This window comes from Ursus maritimus, unplaced genomic scaffold (genome assembly GCF_017311325.1).
Source record: "Ursus maritimus isolate PB19 unplaced genomic scaffold, ASM1731132v1 scaffold_1, whole genome shotgun sequence".
NCBI classification, from domain to species: domain Eukaryota; kingdom Metazoa; phylum Chordata; class Mammalia; order Carnivora; family Ursidae; genus Ursus; species Ursus maritimus.
In genome coordinates this window covers 687840-713668 of record NW_024423343.1, presented here as the reverse complement: position 1 = coordinate 713668, position 25829 = coordinate 687840, and the positions used below count along the sequence as shown (strand labels likewise).

The 25829-nt window shown below is 51.8% G+C and overlaps 1 protein-coding gene across 2 annotated transcripts in view; it reads right to left on the bottom strand.

The window, feature by feature from the left end:
• Positions 1-61: 61 nt before the first annotated feature.
• Positions 62-25829, bottom strand: part of THAP4 (THAP domain containing 4) — a 39505-nt gene continuing 13737 nt past the window's right edge. Inside the window, exons 1-5 of one of the 2 annotated variants that reach the window (XM_008690266.2) lie at positions 23482-24007; positions 18264-18423; positions 17077-17186; positions 16137-16240; positions 62-325 (exon numbers count right to left, since the gene is read on the bottom strand). In XM_008690266.2, coding sequence (XP_008688488.1) covers positions 206-325; positions 16137-16240; positions 17077-17186; positions 18264-18423; positions 23482-23485 — 498 coding nt within the window. In that variant the 5' untranslated portion in view covers positions 23486-24007 and the 3' untranslated portion in view covers positions 62-205. Of the gene's footprint in view, positions 326-16136; positions 16241-17076; positions 17187-18263; positions 18424-23481; positions 24008-25829 lie in introns of those variants that run through there. The other variant, XM_040637971.1, reaches the window with a different exon arrangement.

Genomic DNA, 25829 nt, shown 5'->3' with positions numbered 1-25829 from the left:
CACCAGCTGATGAAAGAAACGCACAATCTACACAAGTGATAATATTCAAAATTCTCAGTCATAAAAATAAAGGCCTTTTATTTGGTTTTTCTACACCGTTACAGAACCCGTGGCCACACTCTGGAACCCACGAGGCCTGCAGCCACACCCACACCTGCTGCGAGCGTCTACGGAGAAGCCGAAGGGTCACGACACACACTCGGGGTCACGGGGTCACCTTCTTGTAGGTGATGTGAAGATGCTGAGTCATGGGCTGGGTAGTGGTCGCCATGGAGACTGTCTGTTCAAGTTTGCCTTCAGAATTCAGCCTGAATTTTCGGGTGATCTGAGCAGAACAAATACAAACACCTTAGTTTTACCTTCCAAAGGCGGCCCCGCCACGGGCCAAGTGTTTGGTTCACGCTCAACGTGCCGCCCCCGTTGTCAGAGGCCTGTGGGCCGTACAGTGTTCTCGCCAGTGGGTGACGGACGCTCGGCCCATAGCCGCCGCGGGTGTGCCAAGATCAAGGGGTCCCGACCCCTGGCCCCTTCCTCTGCCCCTCGGCTGTCCCCAGAAGACCAACAGGTACACGTGGGCCTTGGTCTCGTCTCAGCTCATTTAGAAGCCAGCTGCTTTTTCCTTTCAGACAAAAGCTGACCTTCCGATGCATTCCTGCTTAACCCCCCCTTCTGTTTCATGCTCACAACTTGAACTGACGTCACCTGTGTTTTCAGAAAACTCAGTGCGAGCACCTTTGGAACCACTAATTTATCACAAGAAAGTATGGCAGCCAATGAGAAAGTCCTATCGTCCTGGAACGTCTGCCAAGTAGAGTGTGGAGCAACCGCTGAGACACAAGCCGACGGCCAACGTCTTCCCAGTGTTCTGGAACACGCTGGGGGCTCCGGAAACATGAAACAGGAGTTCTCCTTCAGGCCACAGCCAGCCTCTCTCTAACTGACCATCTGGCACAGAAAAACCAGAAAAGCTACACTTCAGAAAGCCATTTAAAGGCATAAGGGAACCAGCCCAGAAGGCAGGACGAAGGTCCCGGAGAGAAGACAGTGTAGACCGTTCACCTGAGGTATGTGCCTGCTGTGAGGGGACAGCGGCAGGGCCAAGAGGCTGGGGAGCCGGGACAGCGCTGATTCCTGGAACACTTTGGAATGTGTGCCCATTGAGAAGGAGAGGCCATGGAAACATCCCAGACTTTTGGCTGGGACCCCTGACAGGCTGCACTCTAGGAGTGAGAGTTAACCAGAAACGGACAGGGAAGGCTAGCTTCAGAACAGCTCAGCCTCCGACAGCCAGCAGCATGCGGACAGCTCCATGCTAGGAGACAGAATCGCACAGAGCCTCACGGCATCTGTGGCTTTCACACACAGTGCCTAGGATTCAAGACAAGAAAAAGACAAAGAAAACCAATTTATTAGCAAGCGAGGTAAGAGCAAGACAGCACAGATCTGGGAGCAGACGCCCCGGGGCGGGGGGGGGCGACGCGCCAACACCAGAGTCATCAGGAAAGGACACGGAGCATTTCTGCAGAGGACTGGATCCACCAGAAAGAGTAAAATGGGAGTTCTGTAACTGCAAAATGGTATCAGCAGAACAGACACCGCTGGAGAGCAGTCCGTAGAAAAACTCAGGCTGGACCCAGGGGGAGGACGGATGGAAGCCACGACGGAAGCGAAGAAACACAATGGAGACCCGAAGTTCTGAGACGGGAAGGAGAACGGAACACGAGCCAAATCCGAAGGGATCACGGCCAGCTCTCTGGGGCTGACTGAACATATACCAAGCCACAGACGGAAATTATATCCCAGCAAGACGCGGGCTGCTCACCAAGGACCAGCCAGCCAGACACCCTGGGGGCACGGGGGAGGGCAGCGTGTCCAGGAGCCAACCAGCCACATGGGCTCTGGGCTTCCCCAGAGAAGGAAGGCAGCAGGGATGGCATCTCAAAGGCATTAACATAACCATCACCCAAAGCATTCTTGGTGCAGTGAAAATACTCTTCAAAAATGAAGGCAAAATCGGGACCCCTGGGCAGCTCAGTCAGTTAAGCGTCTCCCTTCGGCTCAGGTCACGATCCTGGGGTCCTGGGATCGAGCCCCGCATCGGGCTCCCTGCTCAGCACGGAGGCCGCTTCTCCCTCTGCTTTCTCCCTGCTGCTCTCTCTCTCTCAAATAAACAAAATCTTAAAAAAAAATGAAGGCAAAATAGAGACATTTCTAAACCAAAAGACTCCGCAGAGGATTTAGCAGCAGCGGGACTCGCCAGCCCCTGGAAGGAAATACCAGAGGAATGTCTTCACGTTTTCAGGGGAGAGGCCCCGCAGCAGCACGGAGACGCAGCGACAGATGACGCCCGGGGAGGAGGAGCACGGGTGCAACCCGCGCCACAGGCATCGGGAGCCCAAGGCGGCGGCGCGTGCGTGAAGGGGGCTGACCCGCGTCCAGCTCGTGGGGGGCACGAGAAACGCCCGAAATCTTTGCGATGTTTCTGAAAAGAGTCCCCCACACAAAGTCAAAATGCTGGTATAGCACCTACTTGGCACCGAGCGCGGAAATCGAAGTTTGCTCCTGGCTGGAGAGCACCACGGACTACAGGAGCCGGGCAAGTCCAGGTCTGACAAAGCTCCTGGGCTCTAGAAAGGGTGTTCACCCGTGTTTTCAAGTGTGAGAAAAGATTTCCAAGTGTCTCTGTGAGGAAGTCTCTGACTCATGCTAAAATGACCCGGAACATTCGTATTTACCCGTAAGAAGGAAAACGTTTCATTTTGTTGTCATTAAGAAAAACAGAGTACTGTAAGACAGAAAAAGCAAAATAAAAAAATAAAATTGATAAACACCATCCCACCCACACACCACAAAACCCCATGACCGCAAAAGCAGGGCGGGGGGAAGACACACGGACGGAGTCCTCATGACCGCGTCTCCGCGACTCAGTGTCCTGAGCGACGCCAGCAGCGGCAGCCACGGGGAGGTGCTGGACAGGCGGTCCCAGGCTCTGCCCCAGGCGCAGCGTGTGGAACCGACACCCCGGGCTGAAGAGTCCCGGGCGCCTGGCATGCCCGTCCCAAGGTCCCTGGGGTGGTCTGGAAGCAGTCGGGGCAGCAGCGTGTGTCAGACCCCCATGAACGCAGGCGGCATCTGTCCTCGGCGGGTATCCCTGAAGGACAGCACGAGGAGGTACGACAAACGAGCAGCAAGCGGGAAGACGGGAGGGCACAAGAGGGCAGGAAAGGGGAGAGCAGAGCGCCCAGAACAACACAGAGACACACACAGAAGGACGCCTTCGTGCGCCAGGGAAGCATTCTCATGCTATTTTAGCATCTTTATTGTTTTTAAAGATTCTATTTATTTGAGAGAGAGAGAGAGAGAGAACAAGCAGGGGGAACGGCAGAGGGAGAGGGAGAAGCAGGCTCCCCGCTGAGCAGGGAGCCTGATGGGACTCGAGATCGTGACCTGAGCTGAAGACAGACGCTCTACTGACTGAGCCCCCCGGGCGCCCCTATATTAGTGTCTTTAATTCTACATTACTTTTCTGGAATTTCATTTACAAATAAACAAGGCTTTCAACTTTGACTCACTTTCCAGAGGAAAGAGGTGGTGTGGAGACACGCCCCACCTACGCCCACACGTGCTGCGTCTCCTGCAGGGCCGGGCTCACCGACCCTCACAGCTCGGGGGCTGCGGAGGGCTGTGCCCTCGCCTTGTCATGGAGCCACGGTGGTCTCACGGCTCCGTCGCCTGAGTGCCTACGACCGCACCGCGGACATGGAGCACAGGCGGGGCAAGGGGGACGCCGATGTTCGGGGGAGGGGGGGCGGGCCCCATGGGAGCCAAGGACAAAAGCAAGGCCACTTCTTGTTCACTTGGAGCCTGTGTGATCGGTGCTGAGGCTGACAGTCACCTCGTGAAAACATCCAACACCTGAGGGCAGCTGGCCTTTTCCAAACAGCTCTGTCTCTGCTGCAGGGGCTTCTGGCGACACCACATGGGCCCCCACATACCCCATTTCACTGCACAGTGGTCCAAGTGTGGGCCCCCCTCAGCCCTTCCCTGGCCATCTTGCTCAGAATAAGCAACGTGGCACCAAGCAGCAGACAGGAGACAGGCCTGGGAGTGCACACCATGACCTCCAGGTCCCAGGAAGGATGCTGGGAAGAGCAGGGCGAGGGGCCGCTCTGTGCCTGCGGCCCCAGAAGCGCACTTTCATGGGGCGCCATTTGGGCTGGGTACCTCCCACTCAGGTACCGCCGCCCCCACCGCAGAGATGACAGTCCGCTGTCACAGCAGAGCACTCGGCGCCAAAACCAGCAAGAGCACTGCTGTGCGCAGGCCCCCGAAGAGCCGCCTGTCGGGTTTGCGGTCCCTCAAGGACGTTTCCTGCATCATCTTCCTCTTCCAGTGGAAGTCACTAGAAAGATTTAACGTTGGCGCACGCTGTGCACGGCCTTGCTCTGGTTCCCGTGGCCTCTGGCAACAGCTAGCAATTTGGTAAGTCCACTCGTAACAATTCTGTGGTCATCCCAAGTTGGCCACCACAGCTAAAGCATCATCAAAAGGAAGACCTATGTGGGCCACAGACGGACCCCTGTTTGGGGAAGGGGGGTGGGAGGCAACGGTTAGCCTCTACAACTTCAAAGGGAGCTTGTTCAGGCTGCCAGGCGATCAGAGGCGGCGTGCTCACTCAGCCTGAGCCCAGCTCCTGCAGACAGAGCTGGGTCAAGAGATCCCGTGGCCTCGGAAGGTTCAGGAAGAGTCCATGTGAACAAACAGCCAAGTGTGCTGACTTTCCCTAGATGGCACCTACCCCACAGAAACAGAACTGTGGAGGGAAGTGTGATGTGAGAATTCCTCCGTGTTTTAATGCTTCCTCAAAAGCATTTATTTTTCTCATTTCCTTCAGTAGGGAAAAGGTGGAAAAGGCAATTCAGGAGGAAGATGGCTGTGACTGTGTTTTAGGCCCTAAAACAAAGATATGAGGAAGCCACCGTGGCCAGTGTGCCCCCCCACAGAGCGCATGTGGATGTGGAGGCAAGAAGGGCCCGGCTTGGTAAGCACGGGAACCCCAGCGTGCCGACAGCTTCCAGGCTGTCTTTACAGAAATGACGGCTTGCTGCCAGTCAGCACAACCGCGGACGTGTGGTGCCTGCCGCGAATACGGGTTCTTCCCCCACCCCCAGCTTTCCTGAGATGTGACTGGCACACGACGCGTGTGGGTGTAAAGCTACAATGCGATGCTGGACATGCGCGTGGATGGCGTCAGCTGACCCCCGTCACCTCGCAGCTACCTCTTGTGGGGGAGCGTGAGAGCTTGTACGATACAGTCTGAACTGCAGGCAGCGTGCTGTCCTTTACATCCCCACGACTCACTCCTCTTACAACCGGTCTGTGCCCTCTGACCTGCAACCACCCCGCTGCCCTCAGGCAACACCATTCTATTCTGTTTTTTAAAAATTCCACATATAAATGAAACCATGCAGTATTTCTCTTTCTCTATCTGACTTAGTTCACTTAGCATAATCCCCTCAGGGTTTATTCATGTTGCAAATGGCAGAATTAAACTTTTTTTAACGGCTGAACACTATTCCTTGCGGGCATGTATGTATATGTGTGTGTACACACGGCACGTGTTTCCATGTTCTCGAACAGGCGAACGAGCTCACCCACAGGGGTCCAGGGCCAGAGTTTTTACACAGCTGAGCCACGACTGCGACCAAACCCCCTTCCTGCTCCTCACAGGCGACAAGGAAAGGTTGCTGGTGTGGGAGGGGGGGAGGCAAGGGAGAGGACACAGGGAAGGAGGGTCATTTTAAGAAAAGGCACAAAGACAGAAAGATGAAAAATTAAATTAATAGCTTAACAGCAAACTGGAGACAGAAGAAAGACTCAGTGAATTTGAAAGCAGGTCAATAGAAATATCCAGGTGGGGGGTCCCTGGCTGGCTCAGTCAGTGGAGTGCGTGACTCTTGATCTCAGGGTTGTGAATTCAAGCCCCATGATGGGCTCAGAGATTAAAAATAAAATCTTTAAAATATCTAAACTGACTAATATAGAGAAAAAAGACTGAAAAGGAATGAACAGAGTCTCAGGGACACGTGGGACAGGATTAAATGGCTTAACATCTGTTTAGTAGCAGTTTTGATGGGACAAGTCAGAATGCAGCACAAAAATAGCTGGAGAAATAATGGCAGAAAATCCCCAAATAATGACAAAAAATACCATCCTACAGATCCAACAATTTCAGGAGACCCACACAGCATAAATACAAGGAAATCACACCCAGGAACACCAAAGCGAAAGGAAGATTAAAAAAAAAAAATGTCAACAATGACTAGAGAAAGGGCTCCTGGGTGGCTCAGTCAGTGAAGTGTCTGTGTCCTGGGATTGAGTCCCGCGTCAGGCTCCCTGCTCAGTGGGGAGTCTGCTTCTCCCTTTTCCTCTGCCCTCCCCCCGCTCGTGCTCTGTCTCTCTCTCAAATAGATAAATGAAATCTTTAAAAAAAAAAATGACTGCAGTAAAAAGACAAATTACTTGTAGGGCATGAATAATTATGGCTGACTTTTCAACAAACACAATTAAGGTCAGAAGACAATGGAACAAAATAATTACTTTAAAAAACTATGCCTGTTGACCCAGAATTTTATTTATGGTAAAAACATCCTTCAAAACTGGGAGTGAAAGAAGATTCAGTGAAGACGGCTGAGTAGGAAGTCCCTGAACTGGTCTCCCTACTCGACACTGGATGCAACTGCACTGGCCCATCCAGCAGCCAGGAGGCGGGCTGCTGTGCGGGTGTCTCTGGAGCAGCCTGTGGGGGCCAGGGTGGGCAGCAAGGACCCTGTCCTCCAAATACAGAGGACCTGTCATCTGCGGGCAGCAAGGGCCCCAGCCCCTCCAGCTCAAGGGGCTCATGGGAGATTTGAAGAGCTAGTACCCCCTCACCCCACTTCATTTTAACTTTTTCCCCTTTTGGGACCCAGACTTTAGAGATGAGGACAAACAATGACATATATGGAGAAATTAGAAAGTGAGTGCACGTGCCCAGGGAAAGGTTCAGGAAAACTCGAAAAGACCTTCAATTTACATCTCAGGTGGCTCCTGGGCACAGAGACAGCCCACAACCAGCAAACAAACAAAATAAACATAAATAAATGGAAACACATCCAGTGTTCATGGATTAGAAGACTTAACAGCAGTAAGATACCAATACTGCCCAAACATGTACAGGATTAACGAAATCCCTATGAAAATTCCAATGATATGTTTCGTAGAAACAGAAAAATCTATCCTAAGATTCACATGGAATCTCAAGGGACCCAGAATAGGAAACAAGAAAACAAACAGCCCTGAAGAAGCAGAACAAAGCTGAAGGACACAAACCTCTTGATCTCACACCTACGTGCACTGGCGAAATGACAGACGTAGACCGATGGACAGAACAGAGAACCCAGAAATAAACAAACTCTCACAAAGGTGGTCAAGTGATTTTCAACAAAGCTGTCAAGACCATTCAACGGGGAGAGGACAGACTCTGCAACAAACAGAGCTGGGAAAACTGGACATCCACGTGCAGAAGAGGAGTCGGATGCGTAACTATCACCACACACAAAAACTACCTCAAACAAAGTGTAATTCATGAAAATTAAACACTTTCATACATCAAAAGACATTATAAGTAAAAAAGCAGCTCACAAAACAAGAGAAAATATTTGGGAATCATGTATCTGATGAGGGGTTCCGAGATAGCGGCGAACTCCGGCTGCTGTAACCCAAGCAGAAGACAGCTAGTGTTGGCGAGGGCGTGGGGAACCCGGAGCCCGGCGCTGCTGACGGGAACGCACGCTGGTGTGGTGCAGCCGCTGTGGGCAACGGTACGGCAGTGCCTCGAAACGTGAAAAACAGAGCTACCCTATGACCCAGCGAGTCCGTCTCTGGGCGCGCTCCACAGGACTGACAGCAGGTCTCGAAGAGGTATTTGCAGAGCCAAGTTAACGGCGGCATTACTCACAGTAGACGGAGCGTGGAGGCACCGCTGCTGTCCGTGGATGCGTGGCGGATGCGTGGATAAGCACAACGCTAACACACACACGGCAAACCACCACTCGGCCTTAAAGACAAGGGAAGCTCCACAACGTTCTACCACATGCTGAACCCTGAGGACGTTATGCCGAGTGAAAGAAGCCAGTCCCAGAAAGACCAGTGTGTGACTCCACATACACGAGGTCCCTAGAGTAGTCAGGCTCGTAGACACAGAAGCAGAATGGGCGCCTCCAGGGGCTGTGGGAGGAGAGTGTGGGGAGTTACTGGTTAATGGGCACGGGGGACTTCAGTTTTATAAGACACAAGTGTTGCGGCAACGGACGCTGATGGCCGCACACCACTGAAGTGTGGCCTTAAGAACGGTTAAGATGTTAAAGTCTGTTATACGTATTTTACTCCACAGTTAAAAAGAAAAAAAAAAACTTAGGGAGTGAAATAACCCCAAGAGAATTGCTGACAGCAGACCTATACTGCAAAGAAGGCGTGAACACAGGGCTTCAGGATGAAGGGAAACTATGCCCCTGGAGACGTGGGTCTACAGGAAGGTGAAAAGAATAACACAAAAGAGAAAATAAGTGGTTAAGTAGAAGACATTACTTTAACCCCCTCACTGTCATGTCTCGGAAAGCTCATTATTTAAAGCAAAAGTAATGGGACACCTGGGAAGCTCAGTCAGTTAAGCGTCTGACTCTTGGTTTCGGCTCAGGTTGTGATCTCCCGATTGTGGGACTGGGCGCCATGTCCTTGGGCTCCGTGCTCAGTGGGGAGTCTGCTTGAGATTCTTTCTCGTCCTCCCCCTCTGCCCCCTAACTCATGCTTTCTCTCTCTCTCTCAAATAAATAACATGTTTAAAGAAACAAAGCACAAGTAACAACACAGTGAGGGTTTGTGGTACGTACGTGCACACTTTCACACGGATATTCACATATCTGTGTTACAGGTGTGACGACATGTGTAAGTGTAACAGAAACGGTCAGCTGAGTTACAGAGAAGGACCAGGAAGGTGTCAGCTGCAAAGTAAGGGGGGTTATCTAAGATCAGTGTGAAGCAGGAGATGTAATGGTTCCATACTGGTTATAAGCAGACTTGGGTAAGTTTAGGATTGACACTGTTAGCCTCAAAACAACCATTAAAAAAATGATAAAAGACACAGTTAAGAAGCTAACAGAAGAAATATCACTCGGCCATACAGAAGGATGAGCTCTGGCCGTCGGCAACATCACGGGTGGCCCGAGAGTGCGTCCCGCTCCGTGAATACGTCACACAGAGAAGGACGAACACCGTCGCATCTCACTTGTCTGTGGGATCTAACACACAAAGCAAACGGATAATCGCACAAAGAGCAGAATCAGAGCCATAAAGGCAGAGGACACGCTGGTGCCCCGCAGGGGAGGGGTGGGGGGTGGACGGAAGGGGTGAAGGGCAGCGGGAGGTGCCGCTTCCAGTTACAGGGAGAGTACGTCCCGGGGACGAAAGGCGCAGCACGGGGGCTGCGGTCAGTGATCCCGTGATGGCGTCGTGTGGGGACAGGTGGTGAGCACAGCGTAATAGTTTACGGAGTTGTCCAATCACTATGTTGTACACCTGAGACCAATGTAACATTGTGTGTCAACTACACTTCAGTTGAAAAAAAAAAGCGAACAGAAGAAAGAAAACAATGCTAAAATTACTTAATTAACCCAAGAGAACACAGTAAAGGAAAAAAACGAGAATGAACAAAAGACAAATCAAGATGGTGGTCTTACAACCATCCATACCAGTAATATTTTTATTAAATGTAAATGGACTAAACATTCCAATTAAAATATGGAGCTTTCTGACTAGACGAAACAAAGCAAGACTCCAGGGGATAGAGTCTGAGTACAGAGAGATAAAGAGATGGAAGGTAAAAAGGTAGGAAAACAGATGTGCCACATAGACAAGCCCTGGACAGCAGCTGCGGGTTTGCTGTCATCAGACTCCAAGGTACACGCTGCAAGCCCCCAAGGGGAGCCCGCGTCAGTGTAACACACACCATCATACGTGTGCATCCAGGACAGAGCTGCAAGGTCATGAAGCAAAAACAGACCCAGAGAAAGGAACAGAAACAGCCTCGATCACCGTTGGAGATTTCATTCCAGCACCTCTCAGGAATCAGATAGAACCAGAGCCCCCACCAGAAAAATCAGCAGTATGAAGGGAATCTGAACGACATTATCCATGGACTTGACCTAAGTCCACGACGCCTGACAGCTGTCAAGGGCTTACTTATCTGGAGTGAGCATGAAGCACTCACCAAGTTCACCACACGTTGTGGGACAAAGTAACCCTGAGAGCACGTTCTCCGGGCTCCACAGACTGGAATCAGAAATCAGCAGCAACAGCACACGTAGAAAATCCTCTAATACTTGGAAAGTAAGTAACCACTTCTAAATGACCCAGTTCAAAGAAGAAAGTCACCAGGGAAAGTATTTTGAGCTAGGAGGTGACAAGAGCACACTGTTCACACCTGCGGGACACAGCTGGAGCCGGGCTTGGGGGAAAGTCATAGTTTCAAGTGATGTATCACAGGTAAAAATGGGCTGCATATTAGTGACCTGTTTCCCACTTAAGGAACCAAAAAAGAGGAAATTAAACTCAGGATAATTAGAATAAAAGAAATAATATGATGCAAAAATCCTTCAACGTATGTAGTTTAGGAATACACAAATCCAGCAATAACTAAAAATAACAAATTGTTTATCTGTCATTGGGGTTTATCTGAAGAATGCAGGGTTGGGTCAACATCTGAAACCTTGTTCCTGTAATTCACCAGATTAAGAGAATAAAGGAGAAAAAATCACACACATATCTCAATAGTTAGAGCAGAAGCTCCTGTCAGAATTCAACACCCATTTACAATTTTTAGTAATAGACAAACCAAAAATTTAAGAAAACAGAATGTGGTAAAGGGCATCAGTAAAAACCCAACAGCGACCATTGCACCCAATGGTGAGAGATGCAATGCTTCCTGTGAACAGAGAGCAGGGCCTGGTGTCTACTCCCACCACCTGTACAGAACGTTCCAGAAATCTGCCCTTGCCAATGTCCTAGCCCAGAAGAAAGCAACGGCATCGAGACTGGAAAGTAAGAAGTAACCCTGTCCGTAAGAGCAGAAGACATGACTGTGTACAAAACCCCACAGAATCTACTAAAAAATCGAGTAAAATAAACAAGTGAATTTAAGAAGGTTACACGGTATAAAATCAATATGTAACAGTCAAATGTATTTCTATTTCCTAGCAATAAATAATTGGGAAAATTAAGAAGTCATTGGTAACAGCACCCAAAAACCACAAAATACCCAGGCATTAATTTTACACAATACACGCACGATTGTACACTGAAAACTAGAGAACAATGTGGGGTGAGGGAAGCCCACATAACAGACAGATTTACCTGGTACTGCATCAGGAGGGTCAGTCTGCTGAAGACGGCACTTCCCAAATTAGTCTTGAAGTTCAAGGAATCCTAAATTGTTTTAGAAGTCGACAAGCAGATTCTAAACTTCATACGAAAATGCAAAGGGTCCTTGGGTAGCCAAAACAATTTTGTAAAAAAGAAAAAAAGTTGGACAACCGATATAAACTGACTTCAAACATTATTATAAAGCTACGGTAATCCAGATCGCTTGGCCTCAGTATACACAGAAACTCAGAGATCACTTGGGTGTAAGAGAGTCCAAACTGGACCCATGTAAGTGCATGTCACTGTGGGGCAAGGGAAGAAGGGCAGTCTTTTCAACAAGGGGTGTTGGAACAATGGGATATCTACCGGGGGTGGGGGTGTAAAAGAATCTTGACCCCTACCTCATACCATACAAAAACACAAATTCCAAAATTATAGACCTTAAAGTAAAAGAGAAAACCATAAAAATTCTTGGAGACAATGCAGGTTAAAAATCTCTGCAGCCTGGGTTGGGCAAAAGAATTTAAGACGGGGCACAAAAAGCACAGAGTATAAAGGAAAACACTGGTAACGGAACATGAGAAGTCAAACATTCTGTAAACCTAAGCTGGGAGCACATGTTCTTGACGAAGGACTTGTTCTCAGAACACGGAACTCTCAGAACTCGGTGGCAAGATCAACACCCCGCTGGAGAGAGGGCCCAGGATCTGAATGCTTGCTTCACAAAACAAGACCTAGGTGGCACATAAGCACCACGGAGGGAGGACCAACATCGCCAGGCACCTGGGAAACGTACTTAACTGCATGAAACGCCCTGTGCAGCCCCCAGGACGGCGGGCACTCAAGGACCAACGTGGCAGGGGGTGGGGCAGCGGGGGCAGCAGGCAGTGGCACCAGACCCAGCCTGGCGGCTCCAGCTCGCAGCCTGGCGCTCCCCATGGGACTCAGCAGTCCCAGTCCTAGGTCCTCACACGAGAGACGTGAAAATACACATCCACACCAAGACGTCCACACACACGCTCACAGCAGCCTTATTCCCAACAGCCCAGAACTGGAAACAAGCCGATCGCTGTCCATCAACACAGGGGAGAAGACGAAGCTGGGACATATACTGGAACATATACTCAGCAACCCAAACCACCCAAACTAGTGCTAAAAGCAATAGCATGAATGAGTCTCACAAATGTTGCCTTGAATGAAGGAGTAAATACTGTATGGTACCACTTACAATGAGTCCTACAAGACACAAGTCTAGTCTGTAGTGACAGAGATCTGGCCCTGGTCCTGGCAGGGGCTGGGGGCTGGCGAGGTGCAGCACAGGGTTCTTCCTGGGGTGATGGGCTGTTCTCGTCTTGACTGGGGCATGTTCCAAGGGGGCCCATCTGAAGTGTGTGCATCAACTGTATGTAAATTATACCTCCAGAGAGTTGATTTTTTATTTAAGCAAAAAAAAAAAAAAAAAAATTCTAGTAATCCATGGTAATTAGGGGGAACTGGCACGGGTGAGGGGAGACAAGCAGGGGCATGTAGGACGGGGTGGGGGAAGGACAGGGTCTGCCAGCAGGGGCTGGGTCAGCTGGCCGTTCTACTGCACAAAACTCAATTCTAGGTGAATTAATGACCAGAAGGGGAGATTTTAAGTCAAGCTGTAATGCTTCCAGGAAAAAAAAAAAAGAATATATATTTTTTGACCTGTTTTCAGGGAGGCCTGCTTAAATAAGAAACACTAAAACCAATCTAGAAAGGAGAGCCTGGGAAACTGAACCACATAAAATTAAGAACTTCTGTTTCTCAGAAACAGAAAAGGAGTGAAAAGATATAGACTGGAAGGGATATTGGCCACACAAGTAAATGGGAAGGGGCTTACATCCAACTTACAGAACAAGTGTGAGGAAGGACAGAGACAGCGGAAGCCGGCCAGAGGACCCGGACAGGACTTCACTAGAGGAGGCGCCAAGCAGGAGAGGACGGGACGCCGGCCGTCAGAGCAGCTCTGGCTGCAGGAGTCAGCCCCTCAGGATGTGGCGAGCATTAATGGGGAGAGTTTCTGGAAGGCAGGGGCCTCTCTGATCCTCAGTATCAAACGGGGACACGGGTCTGGACCTGCTGTGTCTCAGGGCTGCTGTAGGGCACCCTGCTGTGGGCTGTGTGGGGTCTCAAGTGACCAAGCACTGAGAAGCAGGGTAACAGAGAAGGGGTGAGCTCAGGCTTCAACAAGATAGCCAAGGACCCCTCCCAACACCTGCCGCTCCCCGGGGTATGCAGAAGCCAGGCATTCTGCCCACCAGCTGCTGGGAGGACAGACAGATGCTTCCAGCCCCTGCCTCCCTCCCTTCCAGGTTCTGTCCATGTTGACCCAGCAGGAAGGCCAACCTGGTGCATCCAGCCAACACTGGTCAGCTAGGTCACTCTGCAGAGCTGAGCCCTTCTCTGGCCCCACTCTATGGGGGTTCCTCCCCTCGCTGTGCCCCCATAGGCTTCAACTCACCTCCTCCCTCCTTTTACGGAGAAGGACTCTCGGGTTTAAGTAATAAAACCCAAAGTTAATTCTTTAGCAAAAATAAACAAACAACCCCCCCCCCCAAATCCCCGATTAAGTAAGTAACCTTTGGCAAATATGAGCAAGAAAAAGAGAAAACAGACATATGCAAAAGATCAGAAATATAGAGGGGACACAGAATGCAGATACAGAGAAATCAGTAAGTGTTACTTCTTCCTCAAACTCTGAAAATCTAGATGAAAGAGCAGTGATCCTGGGAACCTTGACCTTGCAAAGGCAGGGAGATCAGGGAGGTTGGAGGGCGGGGTAAGCAGGGAGGAGAGCAAGGGCACTCGCCACACTGGGCCCTGATGCTTTTGAGGACGTCTAGGAGGACCAGGCAATGTTGATGGGGCTCCCTCCATGTCAGGGAACAGAAACAGCTAAAAAAGCTCCCAGCTCACTCTATGAATAAGTCTGATACCAAAATCAGGACAAGTAGGAGTTATCTTCAAAAAGCAAACATGCTTCAACACTTAGAAGTTATTAATACAATTCACTGCATCAACAGCTTCAAGCAGAAAAAAAACACAGAATCCTCCCAAAAAAGGCTCCAAAAGTATTTGATGAAACTCAAAACCCATTCTTGAATGTAATTCTTACCCTAGTAGAAACAGGACATCCTTACCCGACCAGGTAGCCTTGGGCAAGCACCTTACGGGGTGAGCGCTCTGTGCCCGACAGCTAGCTGTCAGACGTGATGTCCCGGTCAGCAGAGGCCCACGGCAGCCAGAGCCCTCCCCACCATTAACAGTCAGAAGACGGAGTGGAAGCCATGTGCCATTGACGCTGCCACGAAAACTAGAAAGCGCTAGGACGGTACCCTGCCACGAGGTGTCCAAGACCTGCATAATTAAAATTATAAAGAAATAAACCTGGTACCCACTGAAATACCCCAAACTAGGCCACCACACTGCTGTCCACTGCTACCGACCAGGCCTCCCCTTGTCCTCAAACTAATTCATGTGTTTACGTGATCCTGGTGTAAATGGTGTGGACCTGGACGAACTCGCAGGACGGTCCACCCAGAAGAGGGAACATGGAAGAATTCATCAAGAAAATGTAAAGAACATCGGGAACTTTCCCCACATATTAAGACAAGACAAAGAGGTACGGTGACCTAAGTCATTACATGACTTTAAATAACTGTCCGTGAAGAAGTAGACAGAAAGAACAGACCCTCCTCCCCTACTTATGGGGATGGGCTTAAGACACGCACGACATTTCAAACCTGGGGAGCTGCTGGTCATCCGTCTGCACATGGATCATGTGAAAACTACTCTGGGAGGGACTAAGGTCCAAGAGTAAAAGGGAAAGCTCTGAGAGTGCAGGAAAACAGAAGACTAATTTTATCATGTGAGTAGAAACGCTTTCCAGACCCAGAACCCAAATCCAGACCCCATAAAGGAAAAGACCCCCAGGAGAACGACAGAAAAGCTCACAATCTGAGAGTAGAACACATCATAAACCATATTCACAGAAGCCACCAAATGGGGAAACATTTGCCGCATAAACAGCCATGGTCCTAGAAAGTTCCTGTAAACCAGTAAGATGATGACAGCCCACAGAAACACAGGCAACGACTTCGAACATCAACCCTACGGAGAAAGAAACACAAATGGCCCACACGCATGGGAAGTGCTCCCTTGCACCCGTGAGTTCCATTTCAAACACAAACGCCCTACCATCTTTTATGGATCAGATTCAAAACATCAGCAAGTCTGGAAACGCGTCGTGCCGATGACGGCGCAGGGCAGCACACACGCTCCTGCAGTGCTGGTGGGGGATACAGCCGTCAAGAAAAGCAGTTCAAAATCCTCTGATCCAGCACTTCAACTGGGAGAAATCTCCCCAACAGGTATGGACTCATTTGCCAAAGTGGACAGCCCAGACGTGAAACGATGTTTGTGACAGAAAAACCACAGCCGACCTGAGAACCCTTAAGTGCCCTCCTGCCAGGGACCAGAGGATTCGGCCACGGCACACCCCCACCTCGGCATGCGTGGGGAGCGACCACATGACGGTGCAGACAGGCCCGAGATCAAGTGGAAAGGCAGACTCCAGACCAAGGGATGATCTGACCTCACTGAGGACTGAAAGTGCAAGGTGGAAGGAGGGAAGGCTGCAGGGGCAGACTCACCTGCTCCACGTGGGGCTCCTTGGCGAAGGACATCCTGGCGATGGAGTGGGACGTGATGCACAGCTCCTGTCCATTCACCTCGCCCTCTTCCACCTCCACGATGCCTGCAGGGGCCGTCAGTCCTCAGCAACCTGTCTACGGCCTGCCGGTGCCACCGCTCCCACCACCACCTTCTGCACCAGGGTTTCGACACGTCTGAACTTGGAAGCCAGAGCCTCCCAGGTGTCGAGGGGGAAAGACTCGCAAGTCCTCTGATAGCCAGGGCAGGGGATCTATGGAGGGTCACCTGGGGGGGGGGGCGGTGCCCTGACCCTAGCCCTGCCCCATCAAACAGGCCAGGAGCCTCCCTCCGTTCCCAGCTGCTGGCTGCCCCCCGACTTCTAGCTGACCAATGCCTTGGGCAGGCCCACTCTAGGACGGGCTAGTTTTAACCGTCTGCCAGCTTCTGGGAAGTGAAACTCACTCAAGCCAGGGAGCAAGGTAAAGGTCAAGCAGGTGTGTTTTTGAGTAATTTCTAATTAATGAACCTGGTTAACTATCTTAGGGTGACCTCCCACTGGGGACAGAGTGGATTTCCAGACAGAGAACTTCTGGCTGCACAGTGAGCCTCTGGGTTCTCGTTCACACAGGAGGCACCTGTGTGCAGCAGACAGAGGCTCTGTCGTGAGCTGTTGCTGGAAGAACTCAGGAGAAAAGGGAATCAGCCCCCTCTCACCAGCTCCCTCCTGCCAGCCCTGCTGAGCTTGTCCAAAGGCCTGACGCTTTCCACCCTGACAAGCACTCAGTCGTCCCCCACAAACGTGTCCGCGAGTACAGACACCCCAAAAGGTTGCTCTGAGAGCAGGAGGGAGATGCGACCTCCCCTGCTGGCCAGCCCTCTGCTGGCATGCACGGCGCGTGGGCAGGGGCAGGCCAGGGACGGCCGCCAAGGGAGGGGTACCTGTGTTCTGGGCGCTGACAAAGGCCACCTTGTTGGTATCGGGCTTGAGGCGGATGAAGCCACACTCCCTGTGCATGGGTCTGCGTGTGTCCGGGTGGAAGGCGTTGAACCTAGGGGGCAGCAGGAGAGGTGAAGCCCCAGGTATCCAGTGCCCCCCAGAGAGGGTGCCAGACTGTGTGGACACACTTTTCTCACGTTATAAAGCACCCCCACCCACCAATTATAAAATAAGGCAGTTTGTTGGGGTGCTGGGCGGCTCAGTTGGCTAAGGGTCCGACTCTTGATCTCAGCTCAGGTCTTGATCTCAGGGTTGTGAGTTCAAGTACCATGTTGGGCGGAGAGATGACTTAAGTAAATAAAACTTAAAAAAAAAAACAGATGCAGTTTCTTATTCACATGGAAAACAGAGAGATGCGTAAAAGACACAGCACAAAAGACATGAGAGACCACGTGTGTGGGCCCTGGCCTCCAGGCACACCAGGACCTTCCACCTCTGACCCGGAAGCAGCTCCCACGTGCGCCTCCCTCCCTCATTCCTGTCTGCTGTCCCCATCTTCCCAGCCACCATGACTGACCCTGACCCTGAAGATAGGACCTCAGAATCTGTAAGTCAGGCACCCCCTTCCCCCAGGGCCCCAACGTGCTTCTCAGCCCCAAGCACCCCAAGTGCACAGTCAAATCCCACCCTTACACCAGGCTTTGCCTGTTGTGAGCAACTCACAGGTAAGAAAGAGAACGGGCGCTGGGTCAGGGTGCAGCTGGAGGGCCTTCAGGGCTTTCCCTTTGCTGTATCGTAAGACTCTGAGAACCACACACTAACTGCCTTTCTGGGACCTCAAAGAGCTCGGGGGGGGGGGTTATTCTAAAAGAAAGCCACGCCACTGTATTTTCATAATACGGGGTGACTGGTTTCCATAGAGAAGAACAGCACAGAATGAGGGGTTTAACTGAGCATAGGCACTTACGCTCGTGTTCGCATTAAGAAGCCTCAGATTTCGTGGTCATCTTCAAACACATGAGAGACCCAGAAAGTACCATTTTTACCCACCGTGTGAGCAGATTCAGGGCAGGAAGAGGCTGCCTGTCTGACACACAACCACGGCCCTCCTGCATCCTCCCGTCTGGCACCTGTCTGTCCCGTATCAGCCTGGAACTGCCCCCGCAGGCAGTCAGGTGGGTGCACTTACGAGAAGTTCAGCACAGGCTGGCCCACGTGGGAGATGTATGCCTCCTCCAGGTACTGGAAGGGCTGCAGCGTCGGGAAGGTCCCGGCTCCCGGTGGGTCTGACAGCCAGGTCCCCAGCATCCAGGACAGCGGCTCCACCACTGGGTTCATCGTGGGGGGCTCTGAGGACAGAAGAAGAGGCGGTCAGTGGGCTGTGTCCACTGGACTCCTTCTCAGTGTGCCGTGCTGAGCCTTGTGTGGACACGGACACGGACACGGTGTGGAGGCACGCCCTCGTATTACAGCAAATCCGACGTGACCATGAGTATGTCACCAGCCACCTGTCAAGAGGGGGAGAAAAAGGGGCAAACAATTAGCAAAGGTCATCTTGCCACCTCCTACTTTCTGCAGCTCCCACGCAGGAGAGACAAGAGGGTCTGGAGGCGGCAGCCCAAGCCCAGCCAGCACCTCCAGTCCTGCCTCTTCTGACGCCTGTGGACACCCAGGCAGGGATCGTGGCGGCAGCTGGGATTTGTGCGATCAGACTAGTAACTGGACAAGAGAAGAAAGCCAAGCTGGGACGCTAGTTACAATCTATGATGGAGACAAGGAATGAAAGCTTCAGATTTAAAGGTCTGGACTGTGGGGCTCTCCTGCTGCCAGGTGAATGGGACAGAGGCGCTGACCCCTGCGTCCAATGAGGGAAGACAGCAGTGCACCAAGAAATAAGGAAAGGATGCTGACTGTCACGTGCCTTAGGTGACAAGGGGCTGTTGGGCATTCTGAGTTCTAAAGGGTGAGGGCTGAGGACGGCTCCCTGAGACGCGTGCAGAGGTCGCAGCAGGAGGGGGCAGCAGCTGCTCCGCAGACACGCCGCAGACTTGGGGGTCCTGGGCGGGGCAGGCTGGCTTTGCCGGGGAGGCCCCCAGAAGGGCCCTGGCAAGGTCTGAGCAGGAGGCGCAGGGAGCGGGAGGAGGGCGGCCCGGGCTCGATGTCACGGGGGGGAAGTGGTGGAAAGGGCCAGATTCGGGGTCTGGTCTGAAGGCAGAGTGTGGGCTGATGGTTGGGACGTGGGGCAGGAGAGCAAGCAGCACCCCCAAGGCTCACGGCCTCGACAGCACAGAAGGCGAGAGGAAGAGCACCGGTGGTCTGGGCTGGAGGTTCAAACGGCCACTCTGACAGCCCACCTTCCGCGGTTTGCTGAATAAATAGAAATTGTTGTTTTTCAGCCAGCTGTGGCCTCTGAGACGCTCTCGGTCTGGTGCACTTGTCGCGCTTGGGGCGGCGTGCAGGAAAGCCCGTCCGTGTGCTGTGGAGCGGCCGCGGCCGCCTGGCCCTCTCCTTGTCTCCCCACGCGGCGGGCGGAGCAGCGCACTTCCCTTCTGTGGTTTCCCTCCCAGGCAGGGCTGCAGCACGGCGCCCTTCCCCGGGCCCAGCCCGCTGCCTAGGGAGCCAGTGACGCAACTGCAGCCACCAGAGGGCTCAAGGCAAAAAAGAGGACTTCAAACATCTTATTAACTTTCAGGTATCGATGGTTACGTGTTGAAATGACAATACAGGATTAAATGAAATACATTATTATTATTATTATTATTATTGTTTTTATTTACTTTTTAGTAAGCCCTACACCCAACCATGGGGCTTGAACTCTCGACCCCCAGGATCAAGAGTCAGACGCTCCTCCGACTGAGCCAGCCAGCCAGGCACCCCGAGGTAAACAGAGTATATTACTGAAGTTAATTTCACCTGTTTCTCTTTAACTTTTAATTTTATTTCTTAAAGTAAGCCCTAGGACCAACAGGAGGCTCAAACTCACGACCCTGAAATCAAGAGCTGTACACTCCACCAACTGAGCCAGCCAGGCACACCTCTCTCTACCCTTTTAGTGCTGCTATTGGACCACCTTAAACAGCCTAGGAGCTGGATGGCGCCACAATTGACAGTCTCAACACCAACACTCAGGGAACTCTGCTCCTGTGAATTCTGAGGACACCGCCACAGGAGAGAATTCACCAGGAGACCACGGGGAAGTGTCGGCAAAGGGTTCCCAGCCAGTCCTGAATGTGCTCCACGGGACAGCAAGTACTGGTCACAGGTGGTGGATGGCCTGACTGTGCAGGCACAGAAGCTGCTGGAGAGTGGGAGCCGGGGAGGGGCCGCAGAGCAGGCCCACGGTCTGCCACTGAGCAGCCACGTCACCGAGGCGGGCAGACCAAGGCATAGGTCAAGTGGGCAAAGTTTTTACTCTAAAAGCAAAACACCACAGGCGCAATATAAAAAATAAGGCAAAACGAAGGCCAAACACACCTGAACTCATACATAGAAAGAAAAAGCTTTTCAGACTGGATCGTAAAGCAAGACCCTCAATCCTGCTGTGAGATGCACGCAGGAAGGGTGATTCAGAAAGGCGTCTCAGAGCCGGGCAAAGGCAGGCGGCAGGAGAGCAAGCGTCATGATCTCACTACAAGGGGCAATGAACTTCAAGCCAAAAGGCATCAAACCAAAGAATGACCACGTCACGATGAAGACCCCGCAGTCAGAGAGACTGACGCACCAAATGTGGCAGCAGCACTCGCAGCGCAGGGCCTGCGGGCGGGAGACACATGGAAACCAACGGAAGAGTCCCGGCCTCTGGCCTGTGTCCAAGTGACCTCCACACCTCCTACAACGAGAAAGCTAGTTCTGGTCGGGGGACGCTGCACCCTGCACCTGAAAACTAGAGAATGCTCCTTCTTTTCAAGCTCCTCTGGAATATTCACGAAAATGGACCCTACAAATGGTCAGAGAAAACCCTAGGTTTCAAAAAGGAGAAAGCGTTCCCACCACATCGTCTGATCACAATGCAGCAAGGCTAGAAATTAAAACACTATCAGATTTCCCTCAAGAATGTTATGCCACAAAAGAGAAGCGAGACACAAACGTGTGCGTACTCTGTGACTCCACCTGCGTGAANNNGGGGGTGCGGTCACACAGGTGTCCGCACCCATCCAAGTCACAGGGGGGAGCACCTAAGGGCTGTTTCACTTAAATCGTACCGAAATGAAAACATACAAAGGCAAAACAAACAAACATTAAAAAAAAAAAAAAACAGAGCCCGAAATGCCTTCCCAGGACCTGTTCACGATGCTACTGCAGCACCAGGTCACGGGTGGTGAGGGGACACCAGCCCAGCCTTCCAGGGCCTCCGGTCCCTGCTAGCCAACTGCTGCCCACGGGGACAGGGCCTGCTGTTGCAGAGCTTCTGCTATTTTAAAAAAATCCAGAACTGTTGATTTGGGGGTTAAATATTCCAATTTCTAAAGATGTGTTCAAATTAAAGCAACAATAAGCTGCGGTGTGAGGTGTGGCTCAGTGGGTCAGTGGGGAGGGAGAGCACAGCAGTCCCAGGCCAGGGCTCGGACATGCGGACATCGTCCTGACACCCCTCCAGGGGCGCAGGCCCTGAAGATGATCCTTGGTGGACCCCAGGGCTTTCTGCCTCAGCCCTTGTTTGCTAGTAGGCAAGAGAGATGTCTCTCAGTTGAAAAGGACACCAGCGGAGAGAGAGAGAAGACAGGAAAAGGTGCTCCAGGGAGGGTCCGGTGAAGGGACAGGCAACGGGGCTGTGACCAACCACTGGGCTAACAAAGGCAGACAAACACAGAGCACGGCCTGCAGCCTCTATACGTCGGGGGCACTGATGCAGGGCCCTGGCACAAGACAGCTGCCCACAGTGGTCCGCTAGCGTGGGTCAGGCCTGTTTGCTCTTTCCTGGGTGACAACGTCCCCAGGCCAGGTCTGAGTGCAGGTGCTGTGTTGTGGGGGCTCAGGCAGGGGACAGGAGGACCGGAGGGGAGGAGCTGGTGTATGACTATAGCTGGATGAGGTGGAATAGGGGGACGGCCTGTCCGGGGTGAGGACGGAGGCTGGAAGCCCAGAGCACAGAGTGGCCAGAGCACAAGCAGCAGGCTTAAGAGGTGATGTGGGTGAGGACAGAAGTAGGAGGACAGGTGGGGGTGGGGGGGTGCAGTCCAGCAATGGCTGGTGTCCCAGGCTGGCAGCCTGGAGGGGGATGGGAGACAAGGGTAGAGACCCAGGATTGGTCAGAAACCTCAGGGGGGTGAGCTCGGCACAGTCATGGCACCTGAACACGGGGTGGGAAAGGTGGCCCAGGGCCTAACTCTGCCTCTAACCAGTTCTGTCTAAACCCCTTGCATCGCCTCTGCCAGGGCAGGAAGGTGCACACACGTCATGTGGAGCCTCCGTAAGTAAGGCCGGCCAAGCCCTGCGGGAACACGACTCATTCCCGAGGCCCGCGGGCTCCTGTGTGATAGGCTACAGACACTGCACAGCACCGCACGAAAGGGAAAGGGAAACCTGTCTACACAGCAGTGTACTGACAAAGTCTGCAACGACCCTCCACAGTCAGAAGACCATTCTGAGTAGACGAAGTGAGCACGTGCCGCTGAAGGCGCACGCTAAGTCAACGTCAGCAGACTCTCCCTACGACCCAGCTGTACGACCAGCACACAGACGCAACATCCAGAACCATGTCGCGGCATCTGGTTCTGCATCAGAGCTCCTAACCGCTCCAAGAAACACTTCAAAGTTAGCTCTCCTGGCTGGCTGTTATTGGCTCTTGACTGTAAAGAATTTTGCCTGGATAAGGGGCAGGCAGTAAACCACCAGGGGCGGGCAGGTGGATCCCATGCCTCCTTCCAGGTCTGCCGGCCCCGCTGCCCCACAGCGCCCCTGATGCTGGCCAGCACTGGGCTGAGCCAGGTTGCTGGGTGGGGCTGACTCCGCCCGCACCACCGCCCACTGGCCACGGAGCTGCTGCCAGCTCCACAGCCACGGTCTCTCCTCTTGTTTTCAATGAAGCGTTGCAGGGGAGAACCAACAAGGTAACTCTGAGACCCAAATGTCAGGTTACAAGAGCCTACATCTGTATATCAAAATTCATCCAACTAAATCCTTAGGATTTGTGTATTTTACTCCACGTAAATCATACTTCACTAGAATATTAAAAGTAAAGTGAACTTAAAAGTCAAACAAATAAAAAAACATAAAAAATACGGGATTTAAGCCTATTTGTCACTTTTAATCCCTTCAAATAAACCAGTCAGGCTTTTATATGCATTTTTTTCTTATTTCTTTTTTCTTTTATTAACATCTCAACCAAAATGCAAAAACAAATTTAAATTTTCTCCAAGAAAATTAACTTTTCATTTTTTGGCCTAAGACCACGAAAGCAGGCTTACCCATCAGTGATGGTAAGTTTTCTGAACTCCAGACACGGTCAAGGTTCTTCAAGGTTGTTTTCTGCCAATTGACGGAAAACGTCTGCACCTGGCTGTTAGCAGCTTGGCAGGAAGTGAGTGCCAAACTGAAGACGGCATTCTGGGAACTGTAGTTCCACCCTGGGAACCCTCAGAACCCCGAGGGAGACCCAGAAACCTGGGGGTGACTGGACCTTGCATGTGGGAGCAGACCAAGTCAACTCTGGCAGCAGTGGGACAGGCCAGGGAGGGAGGAGGGGGGGTTTCCGCCCTCTGCTGCTTCCACAGGGACCACGGAGGGAACTGATCTGTGTCGAGGGGAAGCGGGCGGAGCCAGGCACACAGCAAGCTGTTTCTGGAATAGTCACTCTGGAAACTCCTGCCCCCTTTTATCTGTGTCCTAGAGGGCTCGCGGCTCACTTATCTTGGCTCTGAGAGTGCATGCTCGGGGACAGAGCAGTCTCCCGGCAAAGGTGTCAGCGGGCGGACCCAGGACCCCAACGACAGGAAGGGAGCAGACACACTCACTGGACAGACTGCTTCCTGGCACCTCCCACCCTCACACTGCTTTGTGTTAGTGACAACAGTGCCCAACACAACAGGGAGAGAGAGCCCAGGCCGCGCTGGCTGTTCCAGGCGGTGCAGACACTGTCCTGGCATCGTGATCAGTTTGTATCCCACTTGCATGGCACACCAGGGGAGGGTGTTCTTTTAAAGTGATATTAAGGCCCTCGCTTTATTACCCATGAAATGGGAAAGAGTGTGTGCACACAGGAGAAAAGGTAATGACAGGAAGTAGAGCATATATTTCTGTAAAATACAAAAGACATAAAAGGAGACCCCATAATTTTAATTTGCAAAAGTTATGGTTGATTACCTAGTTAACTCAAAAGTCTCCACTGAAAAACTATTAGAATAAGTGATTTTGAAGAATGGTTAGTTATTAAAATTGGTAGCTTTCCTACATATTAACAATAACCACATTAATAACAGGGGCGGGGTCTTCAAGGTTCAACTCTGACTTGTAAAGACCTTAGAAGCCCTAACTCTTGTCCTTACAACAAGAAAAACATGGAACAAACTGAAACTCAATGACTCTGCCTGGACCCATCAGAGAAGCGAGGTCCCAGGTCTCCCAGAACTTGGAGGACATGCTTGCCGGGAGTAGACGCTGGCTGATAGGGACCACAGATGGTAATTGGGCAAGAGGTTGGAGCTGAGCACAGACGAGCATGACAGACAGTCTCCTGGGGGCCCCACTCCATGGGTCTGACTTCTAGGAAGCCAACAAGTTCTCACCCTGAAAAGCCAAGAAAAAAATCCCGTGTCTCTGCAGTGGGAGGGGAAGGAGCAGTTCTGGACTAAGGTCAGAGCACTCTCCAACAGGAACGGAGGCTGCAGGGAAGATCTCAGCTGGGCTTTATTCGCCTGGGGGCAGGGTTTTCCCCACAAACCCCTCCAGCCTTCCCTTCTCACTCAGGCAGGACTCAGCCCAGAAACAGAGGCCACACAAGGCTGAACCTCAACCCTGACACTGCAGAGCATCCCTCTCCCCAATGCCACTCCTGAGGGCTCCAGCAGGTAAGAGGGTCGGAGCAGAAAAAGCCCCAGGTGCACCCACTGGGAGGGAGTCCTGAGACAAACAGTAAAGACTGGAGAGGAATTTGAAGCCACCACAACCGCACTAGAGATTAGACACGACCCAACTGCCAGGCAGGCCAACTGATACCTCGAGCTAAAGGCCTGTTTAGGTCAGCTTCTATTACCTGTTAATACTATGTCCACCTTTCAAAAACTGTACAAGCCATGCTAAAAGGCCAGAAAAAAACGCAATCTGAAGAGACAACGTCAGAACCCGACGCAGATGAGGCAGTGGTTCTGGAATGCTTGGACTCGGAATTTAAAAGACCTGATTCATCTAAGGATTCTAACGGAAAAGGCTCACAACATGCATGAACAGAGGAGCTCTGTAGGAGGAGAGCTTGCTGAGGAAGAACCCAAAGGAAAGGCTGCACATGAGAGCCCCTGCAACAGAAGTGAAGCCCGGGGTACATCAGGTCGAGGAGAGAGCTGGTGAACTTGAGGGTATTCAGAAGAAACTTCCCCCACTCCAATGCCAAGAGCAGCACACACAGAATGTTGGAGGACTAGGGGACAATTATAAAAGGGAGATGCACCCATAACGGACACGACAGAAAGAAAGAAGACATGTGAAGTAACAGCTGAGAAGTTTTCAGAATTAATGTCAGACAGCAAAGCACAGATCCAGGAAGCCCGGACAACACCAAGCACAACAAACACCAAAAAATCTACATCTAGGCATTTCATAT